Source organism: Tubulanus polymorphus, chromosome 1, assembly GCF_964204645.1.
Source record: "Tubulanus polymorphus chromosome 1, tnTubPoly1.2, whole genome shotgun sequence".
NCBI lineage: Eukaryota > Metazoa > Nemertea > Palaeonemertea > Tubulaniformes > Tubulanidae > Tubulanus > Tubulanus polymorphus.
The window spans coordinates 9,198,493-9,211,677 of NC_134025.1; the positions used below are offsets into that span (position 1 = coordinate 9,198,493).

Genomic DNA, 13,185 nt, shown 5'->3' on the forward strand with positions numbered 1-13,185 from the left:
AGTTCTTAAGTTTGGACTAGCACTTGTAATTTCTAGGTCATTTGGAGATAACGTATATAGGCCTACACGATTGGTCGGAATCCTTATAGACAACGTCTTGATAAATTGAAATATGAAAATCTTATCTATCTTTTTATCCACTGACTGATTAGAAAACTAACGCATTCATAATTCGTTATACTGGTATCCGTCATTAGTAATTTCCCTGATTTTCTGCGTGCCCTTGATCTACGAATTACAAGTATCTAGTAGGAGTACTGTGTTATTTGGTCACATGATTACAGTATGGAGGACATTGAATACACACCTCCTTCCTTTCTAATAAATGGCTAACTGCATTCTCTAGTATCAAAATATTGCAATTATCACTGGACACATTACCGTTGCGGCACTTGGATATTTTTACCATGTTATGCGATTCTAATGTTAATGCGCTGATATTCGAGCTGAGAAGAAATTAGTGTATTAGAAAGGAAATACATATATTTACATACTGGCTATTGAGATACCAGGTTAGTTACTCAATGTATTGTGTGTGAACCTCAATGTACCCAAGTTCATTGTGCCTGAAATTCGATATTGAAATTGCTGCGTATTTCCATATTGTCTTTTATCACAGATTTGCAGTTAAAGCAGGGGTAATTATGGATGACGATAAGAAACCAGACCAACGGATACCAAGCTCATTTATCAGTTATACAGAGAATGATGGAAATAATCGACAACGATCAGTGAGCTATTCAAAACACTTAGACCAAGTTGTAATTGATTCTCAACATAAATCTGACCAAATACATACAGGTGCTGATGAACTACCAATGAATAAACATGTAAGTACCCTGGTAGTTAATTGATTGCCTTTTAGGCTATTTGATATTATTTTCCTCATCAACTTAAATTAATTAACCCACACAACATTTGAAGATCCCCTACTTGTTATGTAGAATATTATTCTCAATCCATGTGATTCCATTCCTGATAAACTTAGGGAAATTGTACACTTTGCTCATTTCTTAATATCAGGATATCATAGTTGCTTCAACACTGGTGAAAGATGCTTTATATGGCAGGAATATGGGATATAAGACAGATCCATTATCAATAAAGCAAGTACATCTATTCTCGTAGTCTCCTGTTTTATAAAGGACATAATTCAGTTAAAGAATAGAGGCATATTACTTGAGATTGTGCATGTATTTACACATTACAGATCATATCAATTGTTCAATCATCCGTTAATGAGAGCTGGACTTGGCCTTGCATTGCTTATCGATTTAAGTATTGCTATCTTTGAAAAACCAGCAGTTCGAAATGCTGATCTGCCATACTGGGTAGGTGAATGAGAATGGATTTATTTTGACACCATGATTACAACGATAGTGACATGTCCTAGTGTATTTCTCTAGGCTTCGATGTTGATGGAAATGGTATGTTTGATGTTTTTCCTATTTCGTTTTCTGCATGCTTTGCACTTTGATGATGGAAAGTTTTGGAGAGACAAGAAAAACATTATCGTTCTAGTGTGCATAATAGTAAGTATTGATATTAGATATACTTACACAGTAAGTAATCTCCTCACAAGTATGGGCCAAATATTTGATATTTGCTTTTAACGTTTAGTTGACTTGGTTGGATATGATTTGTTTCATCATCTGGGCCAACCTAGTATCAGAAGATAAGGCAATTCGTTGGTCTCGACCTTTACGGCCATTATTCATAATCAACTTCTCAGATGGGCGTCAGGTAAGATACCTGTCAAGATACAGAGATGCACATCAATATATTAGGTTTTCTATTCAAGAACACATTTTTTTCTAGGTAAGAAGAGCTTTCAGAAATATACGTCGCACCCTTATTGATATACTCAATGTTCTAATATTGTTTATGCTGTGCATTGGGCTGTTTGCTCTTCTTGCTTTAAAACTCTTTGACGAAAGGTATGCCAACCGGGAATATAAATCTAACTCCAGGTTTTACTTAGATGTTTGCATAAGTGACCATTGGTTACTCTTGTTTTTCAATTAGCATGTCAGTTATGACCTACCTTAATCAGACATTGAATTAAAATTTGCTCGATATTCACATAACTATTTTGCATATCAATGTACATGATAGGAATTTAACGTACCCTAATGGAGATCCATATTTCCAAGACTATCTTTCATCATTCTGGGACCTGTACGTGCTTGTGACAACAGCTAACAGTCCAGACGTCATGTAAGTTCTGGATTTGAATTTTGTAATTCGAATATTTCGCTCTGAAATAACCTGAAAGTCTTTGTACAATTATAGGATGCCTGCATTTGATTCTGATCCAGGATTTTCCGTATTCTTTGTCATTTACTCAATTATATGCAACTATATATTTATGAGTATTCTGCTGGCTGTCATCTACAATAACTACAGAAAACATCTCAAGGTACGTTGAACATTAATGAGTGAAATCATAAATGAATACAAGCTATGAGTACCATAGTTTGTTGCAGATTTTTACAAAAGTCTATGTGAATTGTGGTATCTATTATTTTAGAATGAAGTGAAGGCCTCTGTGTATGCAAAAAGACACTCACTTAGTCGTGCCTTCGATATATTGAAAGTATCAAAAGATGGCAAGTTTGTCATCACTCAACGATCTTGGCACGAATTGATGAAAGTTGTTAAGCCAAAACGAAGCTACACTCAAATCAAAGTTTTGCTGTATGTACTAGATTCAGACGGAGATGACTGCTTGAGTATGTGTCCTGTCCTTCCAGAAGGTGATGAGTGAAACTTTAAGAATAGATATCAGCTTTTAGTTTGACTTTTTTTCATAGCGAAAAGTGATTTTCTGCAAGTAGTGGATTTGCTGAATGTCCGATTATCTGAAGTGAAGGATCGATTGACATTTTGTGAGATGCATTTTCCTGGTTGTTACATGTCCAAATCTAGTGAATTGATAAAGGGATTTGTGCAACACATGTAAGTTCAAGTTCAAATATTTTTCGAATTGATATTTTCATCAAGAATCTTTGAATTGATGATTTTCTTTTGCAGTGTGTTTCGATATTTCTTTGATGTGGCTATAATTGCCAATGCTGTGTGTATTGCTATTAGTGCTGAAGATGCTGAGTGGTTCTTCCTGGGTTTGTTCACCATTGAAATAGTATTGAAGATTTATGCCGTTGGATTTTACCGATTCTTTCAAAAACTGTGGAATTTGTAAGTGGAAAAGATGATAATTATGGTACATGATATTTACTGTAAACCATGTTACAATTCAATGAATTTTTGTTTTTCTAGGTTTGATTTTTTGGTTATTGGAGCGGCAATAATTGCCACATCAATTGAAGCAATGGACGATAAAGGTAATATTCAGTTTTTGTATCTACTATGGTTATCATATTCTCATTGATTGAACTAATAGAATAGAATATTTTTCAGCTGGAATTGAAAGAATCACATTAGATATTCTGCTTGTGCTCAGAGTCTTACGTCTACTGAAAATTATGCAAGGTATTGAAAGGTAAATTGTGAAACCGACATATACTGAATATGCATATGTAACTATTTAACAGTTACTTCAGATTAGATATTGCAAATTTGATCAACTCCTTTCTATAGATTTAGGGTGATATTACTAACCATTATTAACATCGGGCCATCGATATTAACGTATGGAGTTGTGCTGTTTGTAAGTACTCAAAACAACTATAATCAACTTTTAAAACTTAACATATATTCTAAAAGCTTTCCCAATTATATGTACATTGTACTTATCACCATCTGATATTTTCTAGATATTCTACTATATCTATGCAATCATTGGAATGGAATTGTATGGTGGTTTGATCAAGTATAATGAGTATAATGGTAATGTTAGTGAAGAACATTCATTCTGCGGTAACACAGCTCTTAACAACTCTGACTATTATAAGTTTCATTACTGTGGCAATAATTTCAACAACATTTTGCACTCATTAATCGTTCTATTTGAGCTCATGTATGTCAACCAATGGCATGATATCCTTTTCATTTGAAGTATCTTATTGTATCAATTACATAGCTTTATTTGTCTTTGTTAAAGATATTTTTCTTTGGTAGTTAATCTAGCCATTTTCCTTAATAATTTGTACTTATTACGCAAGGATTTGTCCTGGTGACAAATGTTTGGGCTAGAATATATTTCATCTCCTTCCACATGATATGTGTCCTTCTGGTTCTCAAGTAAGCATTAAACGTACATCGTAAATAGAATATCCAGCCATGTTATACACACCTACCAGTATATCATTGTACATGTATATATACTGTGTCCTTTGTAGCATATTTGTGGCTTTTGTCTTGGAAGTTTTCATTTTGGAGTACAACCTGTCCAAGGGAAAGTTTGAGTCAGCTGTAGAGCAAACAATCAAAGAAATGGGACTTGGATATGATGGGTATGTTTACGGATGTTTCTCAAAACTCTTGTCTCAAAACAGATGTAGATCCATCTCACTCAACTTTTTTTATCACAGGGGTTCATCTTTCAACTTCAAAAAACCGAAGTCAGATAAAGCAGATTTGGTGAAGGAGTCTGAGGAGGATGAAGATGCTGAGGATAACGAAGAACCAACCTTTAACCAACAAACAGCATCATCTATGAGATTAGAGCAACTGAAATCTGAAACTTGTGATCAAGGATTAAAATTCCATTTGAGAAAATGTAAGTCATGTTTGGCAGTGTATTCTGTTTTTACTAATGTTTCCAATTGCCTTCTATCCACTCTCTTTTCCAGCTAAGAAAAATGTGGAAGCTTTGTTAATGAGGATGTTTGAAGACGAACTTGAACCGGAAGATTTTGGTCCTCTAGATGATGATGATGCAGATGAAGACCCAGTGTCTGAGTTCAACTTTTAACCATATTCACTGACTGTACATTCATAATCCAAATACGTAATAAGATTAGCTTTTCATTGTTTTAAATCAGTTAATCCTAATCGATGATTTTTAGCCCACTTGGACCATAGCCTTCACTTTTTGTCTGTGACAGAATACGGTGATTTTGGGATGTTTGAAATCTAAAAATAGAAAAATTGGGTTGATCGGACACAAAAAGTTCATTTTTGGCCTAGACTATTGTCACTTCAATTGTAGATGGAAAAAGGTTTTTGGAGGAAAATTATATTCAGTTAGTTTTAGCACTGTCATAAGACACATCCGTTTGCTTGTAATTAGGATTACCCAGTCGTTCGTTATCCCCACCAAATAGTTGCAGCTTATGACAAGTTCGTTTGATTGTTCAACACGGGGCATTCAATCAAATCAACATACCGTATTGGTAATTAATATGTACATATATACTGCTGTTATTGTCTATAAACTGTAATCAATGAATTATAACAAATGATTTATACAAATATATATCTTGATGTTTCTTTATATTCTAGTAAAAATTCGTTTTACCGTACAAGAAAAATAAAATGTTAGCTACCTATATTTTGATAAAATGCTGGACTTTGAAGCTTATTGATTTTGGATCTTGTTTTTATCAGAAATATATAAATTTCTTTTCACATATGTACAGTAAAGGGGAAGTCTTCCGTCATCATCACTGAATGCATGTCGTCTTTATTTTTGGAGTCTCAATTAGTAATTCCAATATGCAATTGACTATATATAGGGCCTAAGTGACAATCCATCCCTTGAATCAGCTGTCAAAATAATGATGGCCCAACTAAGATGACTTGAGCAGGGGTTAACTTTAGAAAAGGCAGGCTCATTTAGTCATCCGCTGTATAATGGAATGCTTTGCAGTTCAACCAGATGATCTATTGATTGGTATGGAGATGCTCTCTACTAGTCTCAGGTAATAAAGCTTTGCCACTAAAGGAATGTTTTGCAACTGTCGCTGAGAGGAAACTTGCTCTATGCCAATACTAACTAATCAACAAGAGAATTCTTAACTCATCGACTATACATTAAATAAAACGTACTCATAAATACAATGTATATTTTAAATATCACCATTAATAAAACATTGTAAAAGGAAAATTCCAAAAGAGAAAGTGATTGATAACCATAATCTTAAAAATGCAAGTATGGTACATTTGTTACCAGCCAATTAATTGTTCAATTACTGTTATTTGTATCCCAAAACACAGTATATGTAATATATGCCATCAGTATGATAAGTACAGAAATTGCCATGCTCTTCATATTTTCCCATCGCAGTGACCGCAGTTGTTTTTCTGAAAGTTTGATATAAAACTGGATAAGTTAAGGCGCTAAGACATTGAGAAAAGCAACACATTCCAATAGTATCCCAAAGCAGTTCTAACTGACAGAAGCTGCTCTAACGACAGACAGACTAGGGTACAACAGTTGCAAACCTGCCTAAACCTCCTGCCTTTACACTCAATCCAAATATAGCCTAAGCCATTCCGAGTTATCTGCATTGGAGATACTTACGATGACCCTTCAATGTGTTTTGCAGTTGCTTCTCATCTTCTTTCAGTTTCCTCCTGTTTAAGTGAAAAAAAAATCTAAATGAAAGCATGTTTTTTCATCTACATATGCTATTATTCAGAGGTGCCAAACTTAGCGCCAGGCCCATTAGTCTGAATTCCAGTCGTTGTTTACGGTTCCGTACAACGTTGTTTCAGAAACAACGGCTAGGTACTAGACTGCAGGCCCATGTGTAAATATAAGCCCTGTTCTAGCCCTACTCTATAGTTAAAACTTATACCTAATGGTTGGTGAAAGCTTTGATAATCCGATAGCCTTATATCAACAATTGTGGTGTGAAACTAAACCTCAAGATTGGTTACTGACTATTAGTCCTGTTCTAGCCCAGGCCTGTCGACTGTCCATATTTTTGATCGGCACTAACCTTTCTTCATCAGTAATGTTGGCTAGACGAAGTCGCCTTTCTAATTTATCTAATTTCTTTTCACAATTTTTAACTTTCTCTTCCACACTATCAATCTGAAAAAGACATGAATTTATATTGATTGCCATATTGATTTATTGTGACAAACCCCTGTGCTGTGTGGATCATTCACAAAAAAATTGTAACAAATGGTTGGTGGACACAATTTCAAGTATTTCATACAACCTACCTCTTTCACGACACTAGGCATACTTTCTACGCGTTAAACGAAGTCTCGAGGTTTCCCAATTATCACATTTAGTGCAATACAGGTCCAGATATAGCTAGTTGAGTAGTCTCATCCACCAGCAAGAAGCGTACACAGTGGCCCAGTGACTTCCTGGATCCTGGATCCTGGAATTACTTCCAGGAAGCTGCCACGTCAATTGCGCGTGCGTATTCAAAAGAGAAACGTCAAGATGGCGGCCTCCATCAGAGAAAAACAAACCGGTAAATTTTTACAGATTTTCTTAAATAATTACTTTGTGGATTAAAATAACCTCTTAGTCGACTATTCAATGGAAACATCAAATGTTTAAGTAACTGAATAAGTGTACTTTGTTTGTAGTAAATGTTTGAATACTGAAAAATATGGATTTGAATTGTCAGTTAAATGCTGAAGTCCACTGCCCTAAAAAAGCCAAAGCCCCAATCTATGTACCAACTAATTGATGTAGGTTTGAATTAGAATAGCACTTCCTGATGTTTTAGGGAGATCAGCATTACAAGTGTTCCACCAGCCTTTATCAAGCTTTTATTCTGCTACCCTCTGCCCTCTGCCTCTGGAGAACGTTGGTATTTAGAGTGGGTTCAATAGTTTACAATATATTTTTAGCTTCCTTGAAGCGTATGCTCAATTTCAACTCTCCGCAGACAAAATCAAGTGTCAATGAGCCACAGTGGAAGGTAAGCTAAATCAAATCGGAAAGCTTATTGATATAGCTTTTGAATTTGTTTCTGTTTATTATGAATGCATTTCTTATTTTTCCAGGTGCTTATCTACGATAGATGTGGACAAGACATTATCTCACCTTTATTATCCGTGAAGGAACTCCGTGATTTGGGAGTCACTCTTCATCTGTATGTGCACCAGTATTTTAAAAAAACCAGAGCGATTGTGAAATATTTCTCGTTTTACTTCATATTGTATATTTGTATTGAATTTTATTATTTCCAGATTATTGCACACAGATAGAGAACCTATTCCTGATGTACCCGCTATATACTTTGTGATGCCAACTGAAGACAACATACAGAGGATATGCCGGGTAATTATCTAACCCTTTTGACTGCTGAAAAACATTTTTGTCTTACTTTGAAATGCAAAATAATATGAATACAATATACACTTTTCATTTTGACTGAAATCATAACTGAAATCTTTTTTTCTGCATTTTATTTTAAGGACATACATAGTCAGCTTTACGAGTCATACTATTTGAATTTCATCTCTGCCATTTCACGACAGAAGTTGGAAGATATTGCCAGCGCTGCAATACAATGCAATGCTGTTACCATGGTTTCTAAGGTATTGTCAATGCCAGCTTTGATACGTATTGAAAGAAAGATGTATCAAATATCGGCCTACAAGATCCTGTATCGTATAATTTCATTTGCTCTAAATTTTCAGGTGTTTGATCAATATCTTAATTTCATTTCACTGGAGGATGACATGTTTGTGCTCAGACATCAAAATAGCGATGAAATATCTTATTACAGTGAGGAAATGAAAATTTCATACTTTGTTGTTTCTTTGTGAATATATCTGCATACACAAATCTGAGGTTTTTGTTTGTTTATAGCTATGAATAAAGGAGATGTGAAGGACACCGAGATAGAAGGAATTATGGATGTTGTGGTAGACAGTTTATTTTCAGTATTTGTGACATTAGGTATGTATATACGTATGAGAAATACTGATACCGGTATATTATTAGTGCAACCAAGATAAATCTTCCAGAGAAATCTGAAGTATTCAAAAGGCAACCACACTTCTTACAGTTTACATAAAACAATCAAATCAATTCTTTCCAAAAGCTGAATTATATTGTTATTTATAACTAAATTAAGGTACGATACCGATTATACGATGTCCGAGGGGTAATGCAGCTGAAATGGTTGCTGAAAAGTTGGACAAGAAACTTCGTGATAATTTAAAAGACGCGAGAAATAGCCTATTTACTACGGATAGTATGCAAGCTGGACAATATTCGTAAGTTTATGAAGCCAAAACTTTCATTATGATTGATTGCTCTAGATATTGCATAGTGCACACTGCAGAAGTTGCTCGGGTTTTTTAGGTTTCAAAGACCAGTGCTAGTGATTTTAGACCGTAATCTAGATTTGGCTACTCCATTTCATCATACGTGGACTTACCAAGCATTGGGACATGATGTACTGGTAAGTTTTATAGAGATGAACGTTTTTTTATCAAACGATAAAAAGTTTTGAAGTTTTTTCTTAAAAAGCGTTTTTAAATCTTTTGATTGAAGTCTGAATTTTCCATGTTTAATCTTAGGATTTAAAGTTGAATCGTGTTGAAATTGAAGAAACGTCTGGCGTTTCGGCTCATGGCGCTCGGCCTGTGAAAAAGAAGAAGTCATATGATCTTAATACGACTGATAAATTCTGGCAATCTCATCAAGGAAGGTTAGAAAATCTTGACAGCCTTGCTATATCCATATGAAATGACGCTTTATCATTCAAAATCAAGTCAATTTAGTTTTCAAGAAAACACTGGATATGATAATTGTCACTTTTCCATTGTCACAAATATGACTACAGTGTATTTCTAAATTTCTCTTATTTATCTTAAATGATTGAGTGTAATTTGACTAGTTTCAGTTGTACTAGTTATCAGATATATTCGATTTTTTCAGTCCATTCCCAGAGGTTGCTGAAGCTGTACAGGAAGAACTAGAAACTTATAGAAATCAAGAAGAGGAAGTTAAAAGATTAAAATCTGCCATGGTAATTTCATTATTTTTTTTGCTGAATTTCAGAGCATTTCAGAGCATTGCTTGAGGTATTTCCAAATAGTAACAGTATTTTTTCGACTGGTTTTTAGGGTTTAGAAGGTGAAGATGATTCTGCTATCAGTATGATATCTGATAATACAGCTAAATTAACTTCTGCAGTCAGGTAAGAAAGACTCTGTGATGTTCAACATTACTCTGTGATGTTCAACATATCGTGTATTCAATCCTTCAGACCAGAAATTTGGATTGAGAACTTTTCAAGCAAATATACAGACCAATATTTTATGCCCTAATTCTGAAAAGCTTGCTTAAGAAAGGCATGAAATAGCAATGATTTGTTTATTCTCTCAAAATACTAGGGTAGATACAGTACACTGCGCCCAAGTTGGATCCTATCAACTCGGATAACCGTTCAACTATGATGTTTTTTAAAAGTGTCTATATATGAAATGCATAACATCCAACTCGGATATTACTTAAGTTGGACACATTTTTACGCTCAAAAGATCTGACTTGAGCAAAGTCTACTGTATTAAGTTGTTTTTATCCAGCGCCCTTTCACATGTTTCATTTGTGGTTTATGTCACTGTTTTTACAGTTCATTGCCAGAGTTACTTGAAAAGAAAAGGTTGATAGATATGCATACTAATATAGCCACTGCTCTGTTAGATCACATCAAGGTAAGATAAGCCATATTCCATCAACTATACACAGCTATGTCATATTGCGATACTAATTCTATGGTTTCATTTATAACTAGATGAGAAAGCTTGATTTATACTTCGAAATGGAGGAAAAACTAATGAGCAAAGCTACATTGGTAAGAAACGAAATGTTGAAATTGTGTAATATAATGAACATTGCTTAGTGAAATTATATTTTATTTTTATTTCTATCTTTTTAGGATAAGTCATTAATAGATATAATCAGTGATCCAGAAGGTCAGTTAGTATGTTGTAAGTGTTTTATTAGAATCTGACTTGATTTTAGTCTAAAATGATTTATCTGATCCTACAGCGGGTACACCGGAGGACAAATTAAGGCTATTCATCATAGCATTGATCTGTGGAACCCAGATGACTGAGGTAAAGATTACACATTTATGAAAAAAAAGCTAAACTATTTGGTTTTGAATGATTTTGTCGCTTTATGAAATATTTTGGTGTATCTTCCAGTCTGAAATTAAGGAATACGGCTCTGCTCTGGAAAGCGTTGGATGCGATCTAGCACCCTTACAGTATATACGCCGATGGAGGTAAAGAATATGAACGAGACGTGAAATATTACCAGTAGCTGTGTACCCTTATTGGAATGATATTTCTTATTTCAGGACGTATGCTAAAATATCCTCAGCTCCGGCCCAGTACGGTGGAGGTGGAATCAAAACTATGGGGTATGGTTCAATTCAGAAGTCATTGAATGTTAAAGTGATGGATTGTGAAGGGTATTTATGAATTATTTGGATTTTTCAGTATGTTCTCGAAGTTGATGTCTCAGGGCTCACAGTTTGTGATGGAAGGAGTAAAAAATCTGGTCGTGAAGAAGCATGTAAGTTCCTTAAACTTCTGTATCGGTATATCGAGACTTCTTTGAAAAAAAAATCATTCAGATACCATGGTAGGTGTGATCTCTAATTTGTTATTTCTTTTTTTAGAATCTTCCCGTTACAAGAATTGTCGACTCATTGATGGAAATGAAATCATTACAGGATACGGATGACTATAGATATTTCGATCCGAAGATGCTTCGCGCCACTGACACGTAGGTTTCACCAATAGTAGAGGATTAAGTAATTGTAGTAATTGTAGTTTCCTAGACCTTTGAAAGACTGCATATACAGTACCTTTCTCTATATTCTAGTTCAAGTATACCAAGAAATCGATCACCATTCCACGAGGTAAGCAACCGTTCATAGAATATATGTACAAAATTTTTGAAATATTAGCGCGTTTTCATACATAGCAAATTTTTTGCAGCTTTTGCAATAACTTTGACATTCTGTTTATCCATTTCAGGCTATTGTGTTTGTGGTGGGTGGTGGTAACTACATCGAATATCAAAATCTAATAGATTATACGAAGGTACGAGAGCATTCAAGAATGTCAGTTGGTTCTTTATATATTTCTGTATCATTCTATGTATTTAATGACGTTTTATCTTATTTTTTAGGGTAAATCAGGCCAGTCTCAGAAGAAAATAACCTATGGATGTACGGAGTTGCTCAATGCTACTCAATTATTGAAACAGGTGAGAGACGTTCATTTTCAAATATCTGAAATAGAGCCGTCTTTTGGATGAATGCTGAATTTTTCATACAACACTATAGCATTTACTAACTAAAATCCACAGTTGATGATTAACCCTTTCAGTGCGTATACACCGTAGTGCGGTGTATGAATCGGTGATGGATTTTGCTAGTACACTGCACTGCGGTGTATTCTTGTAATTAGTAATTAGTTTTTATCTCTATTGAAAAATGGTAGCACCTGTCAAACATAGAGAAATATTAGTAACATACGATACACCGGCTGCGGTGTAGACGCACTATAGTGGTACACCCGTTATTCAACACACTACGGTGGAATTTTTTCAAAATTTTCAAATTATCTCCAGCACTATAGGGTATTGATAAGTCAGCACTGAAAGGGTTAAAACATTTATTTTCATGTAACTCTGAATACTGAGGTTAATACCAGACTAGCAGTCACTGGCATTTACGCCCATTTGACACGATTACCAGAATATTTCATCAGTAGTTTATAGCGTTTGCATCTACGGTACCTTGTATATTTCAGTTGGGACAACTTGGATCAGAGATGCAGTAATGCCGATTGAGAGGAACACTTGCTTTATGTGTGTGTGTGTGGTGATACTATTTGTCATCATGTTCAGCCAAACTTGTAAGACAACACAGTGTATCAGTGTGGATTGTAGTTGGTTGCCAAAGGGAGCTACTTTGTTAATGAACGTTTTTGGAACATATTAATCATTGAAGATTTTTACAATAATCTCACGAATTGGGCTGGTGAATTTTGTTCAGAATTCCCAGTTTTCATATTTGAATCAAATGTATTTAAAAAGGTATACTATTGGTATTTATTTCGACGATTGGCTACCTTTATCAATAAACCCTCAATTATGTGCGCGTACCAGTCAATCTGTACTGAGCTGATCTGCCGTTGTTGACAAACAAGTGATACAGAGGTTGAAAAGAATTGTTGCAATATAAAAAGTGTTCTAATTTATTTTATGAATTTGTGAATATTCTGTAAATAAAACAAACTGATATCAATTCGGGCGTTGTTGTTGTTGTTGTTTCC

The 13,185-nt window shown here is 34.6% G+C and overlaps 3 protein-coding genes across 4 annotated transcripts; 2 read left to right on the top strand and 1 right to left on the bottom strand.

The window, feature by feature from the left end:
• Positions 1–176: 176 nt before the first annotated feature.
• LOC141903307 (uncharacterized) lies at positions 177–4,895 on the top strand. Its single transcript, XM_074791411.1, has 20 exons — positions 177–512; positions 620–830; positions 1,024–1,106; positions 1,211–1,331; positions 1,407–1,532; positions 1,621–1,743; positions 1,819–1,937; positions 2,116–2,217; positions 2,293–2,419; positions 2,531–2,732; positions 2,814–2,958; positions 3,034–3,198; positions 3,280–3,344; positions 3,421–3,502; positions 3,601–3,670; positions 3,777–3,999; positions 4,113–4,203; positions 4,302–4,415; positions 4,494–4,681; positions 4,755–4,895. Exons 2-20 carry the CDS (start codon positions 645–647, stop codon positions 4,874–4,876), a joined length of 2,454 nt encoding a protein of 817 aa, XP_074647512.1. The 5' UTR covers positions 177–512; positions 620–644; the 3' UTR covers positions 4,877–4,895.
• LOC141903316 (coiled-coil domain-containing protein 167-like) lies at positions 4,896–7,231 on the bottom strand. Of its 2 annotated transcripts, none has more exons than XM_074791430.1 (4): positions 7,078–7,231; positions 6,849–6,943; positions 6,428–6,480; positions 4,896–5,037 (listed from the first exon to the last, which is right to left on the bottom strand). In XM_074791430.1, exons 1-4 carry the CDS (start codon positions 7,096–7,098, stop codon positions 4,967–4,969), a joined length of 240 nt encoding a protein of 79 aa, XP_074647531.1. In that variant the 5' UTR covers positions 7,099–7,231; the 3' UTR covers positions 4,896–4,966. The 2 variants fall into 2 exon arrangements, with proteins under 2 accessions (XP_074647531.1, XP_074647523.1); XM_074791422.1 differs by lacking the exon at positions 4,896–5,037 and adding an exon at positions 5,952–6,207.
• A 74-nt stretch (positions 7,232–7,305) lies between these two features.
• On the top strand, positions 7,306–13,137 carry LOC141898146 (sec1 family domain-containing protein 1-like). The gene is made up of 24 exons (XM_074783986.1): positions 7,306–7,337; positions 7,723–7,793; positions 7,879–7,967; positions 8,065–8,155; positions 8,293–8,415; positions 8,518–8,605; positions 8,690–8,779; positions 8,958–9,099; positions 9,188–9,287; positions 9,406–9,536; positions 9,767–9,857; positions 9,955–10,028; positions 10,464–10,545; positions 10,626–10,685; positions 10,770–10,806; positions 10,883–10,950; positions 11,041–11,120; positions 11,196–11,258; positions 11,338–11,413; positions 11,520–11,626; positions 11,726–11,762; positions 11,881–11,946; positions 12,035–12,112; positions 12,661–13,137. Exons 1-24 carry the CDS (start codon positions 7,307–7,309, stop codon positions 12,688–12,690), a joined length of 1,905 nt encoding a protein of 634 aa, XP_074640087.1. The 5' UTR covers position 7,306; the 3' UTR covers positions 12,691–13,137.
• The last annotated feature ends 48 nt before the right edge of the window (positions 13,138–13,185 follow it).

Bases quoted from the DNA above. Each gene is read 5' to 3' on its own strand.
- LOC141898146 (XM_074783986.1), top strand. From the start codon at position 7,307: ATGGCGGCCTCCATCAGAGAAAAACAAACCG. The intron at 8,156-8,292 runs GTAATTATCTAA...TTTTATTTTAAG, and splicing joins ACATACAGAGGATATGCCGG to GACATACATAGTCAGCTTTA. The intron at 10,546-10,625 runs GTAAGATAAGCC...ATTTATAACTAG, and splicing joins CTCTGTTAGATCACATCAAG to ATGAGAAAGCTTGATTTATA.
- LOC141903307 (XM_074791411.1), top strand. From the start codon at position 645: ATGGATGACGATAAGAAACCAGACCAACGGATACCAAGCTCATTTATC. The intron at 2,218-2,292 runs GTAAGTTCTGGA...GTACAATTATAG, and splicing joins GCTAACAGTCCAGACGTCAT to GATGCCTGCATTTGATTCTG. The intron at 3,199-3,279 runs GTAAGTGGAAAA...TTGTTTTTCTAG, and splicing joins TTTCAAAAACTGTGGAATTT to GTTTGATTTTTTGGTTATTG.
- LOC141903316 (XM_074791422.1), bottom strand. From the start codon at position 7,098: ATGCCTAGTGTCGTGAAAGAG. The intron at 6,944-7,077 runs GTAGGTTGTATG...TGTCTTTTTCAG, and splicing joins TGCCTAGTGTCGTGAAAGAG to ATTGATAGTGTGGAAGAGAA. The intron at 6,208-6,427 runs GTAAGTATCTCC...TCAAACTTTCAG, and splicing joins AAACACATTGAAGGGTCATC to AAAAACAACTGCGGTCACTG.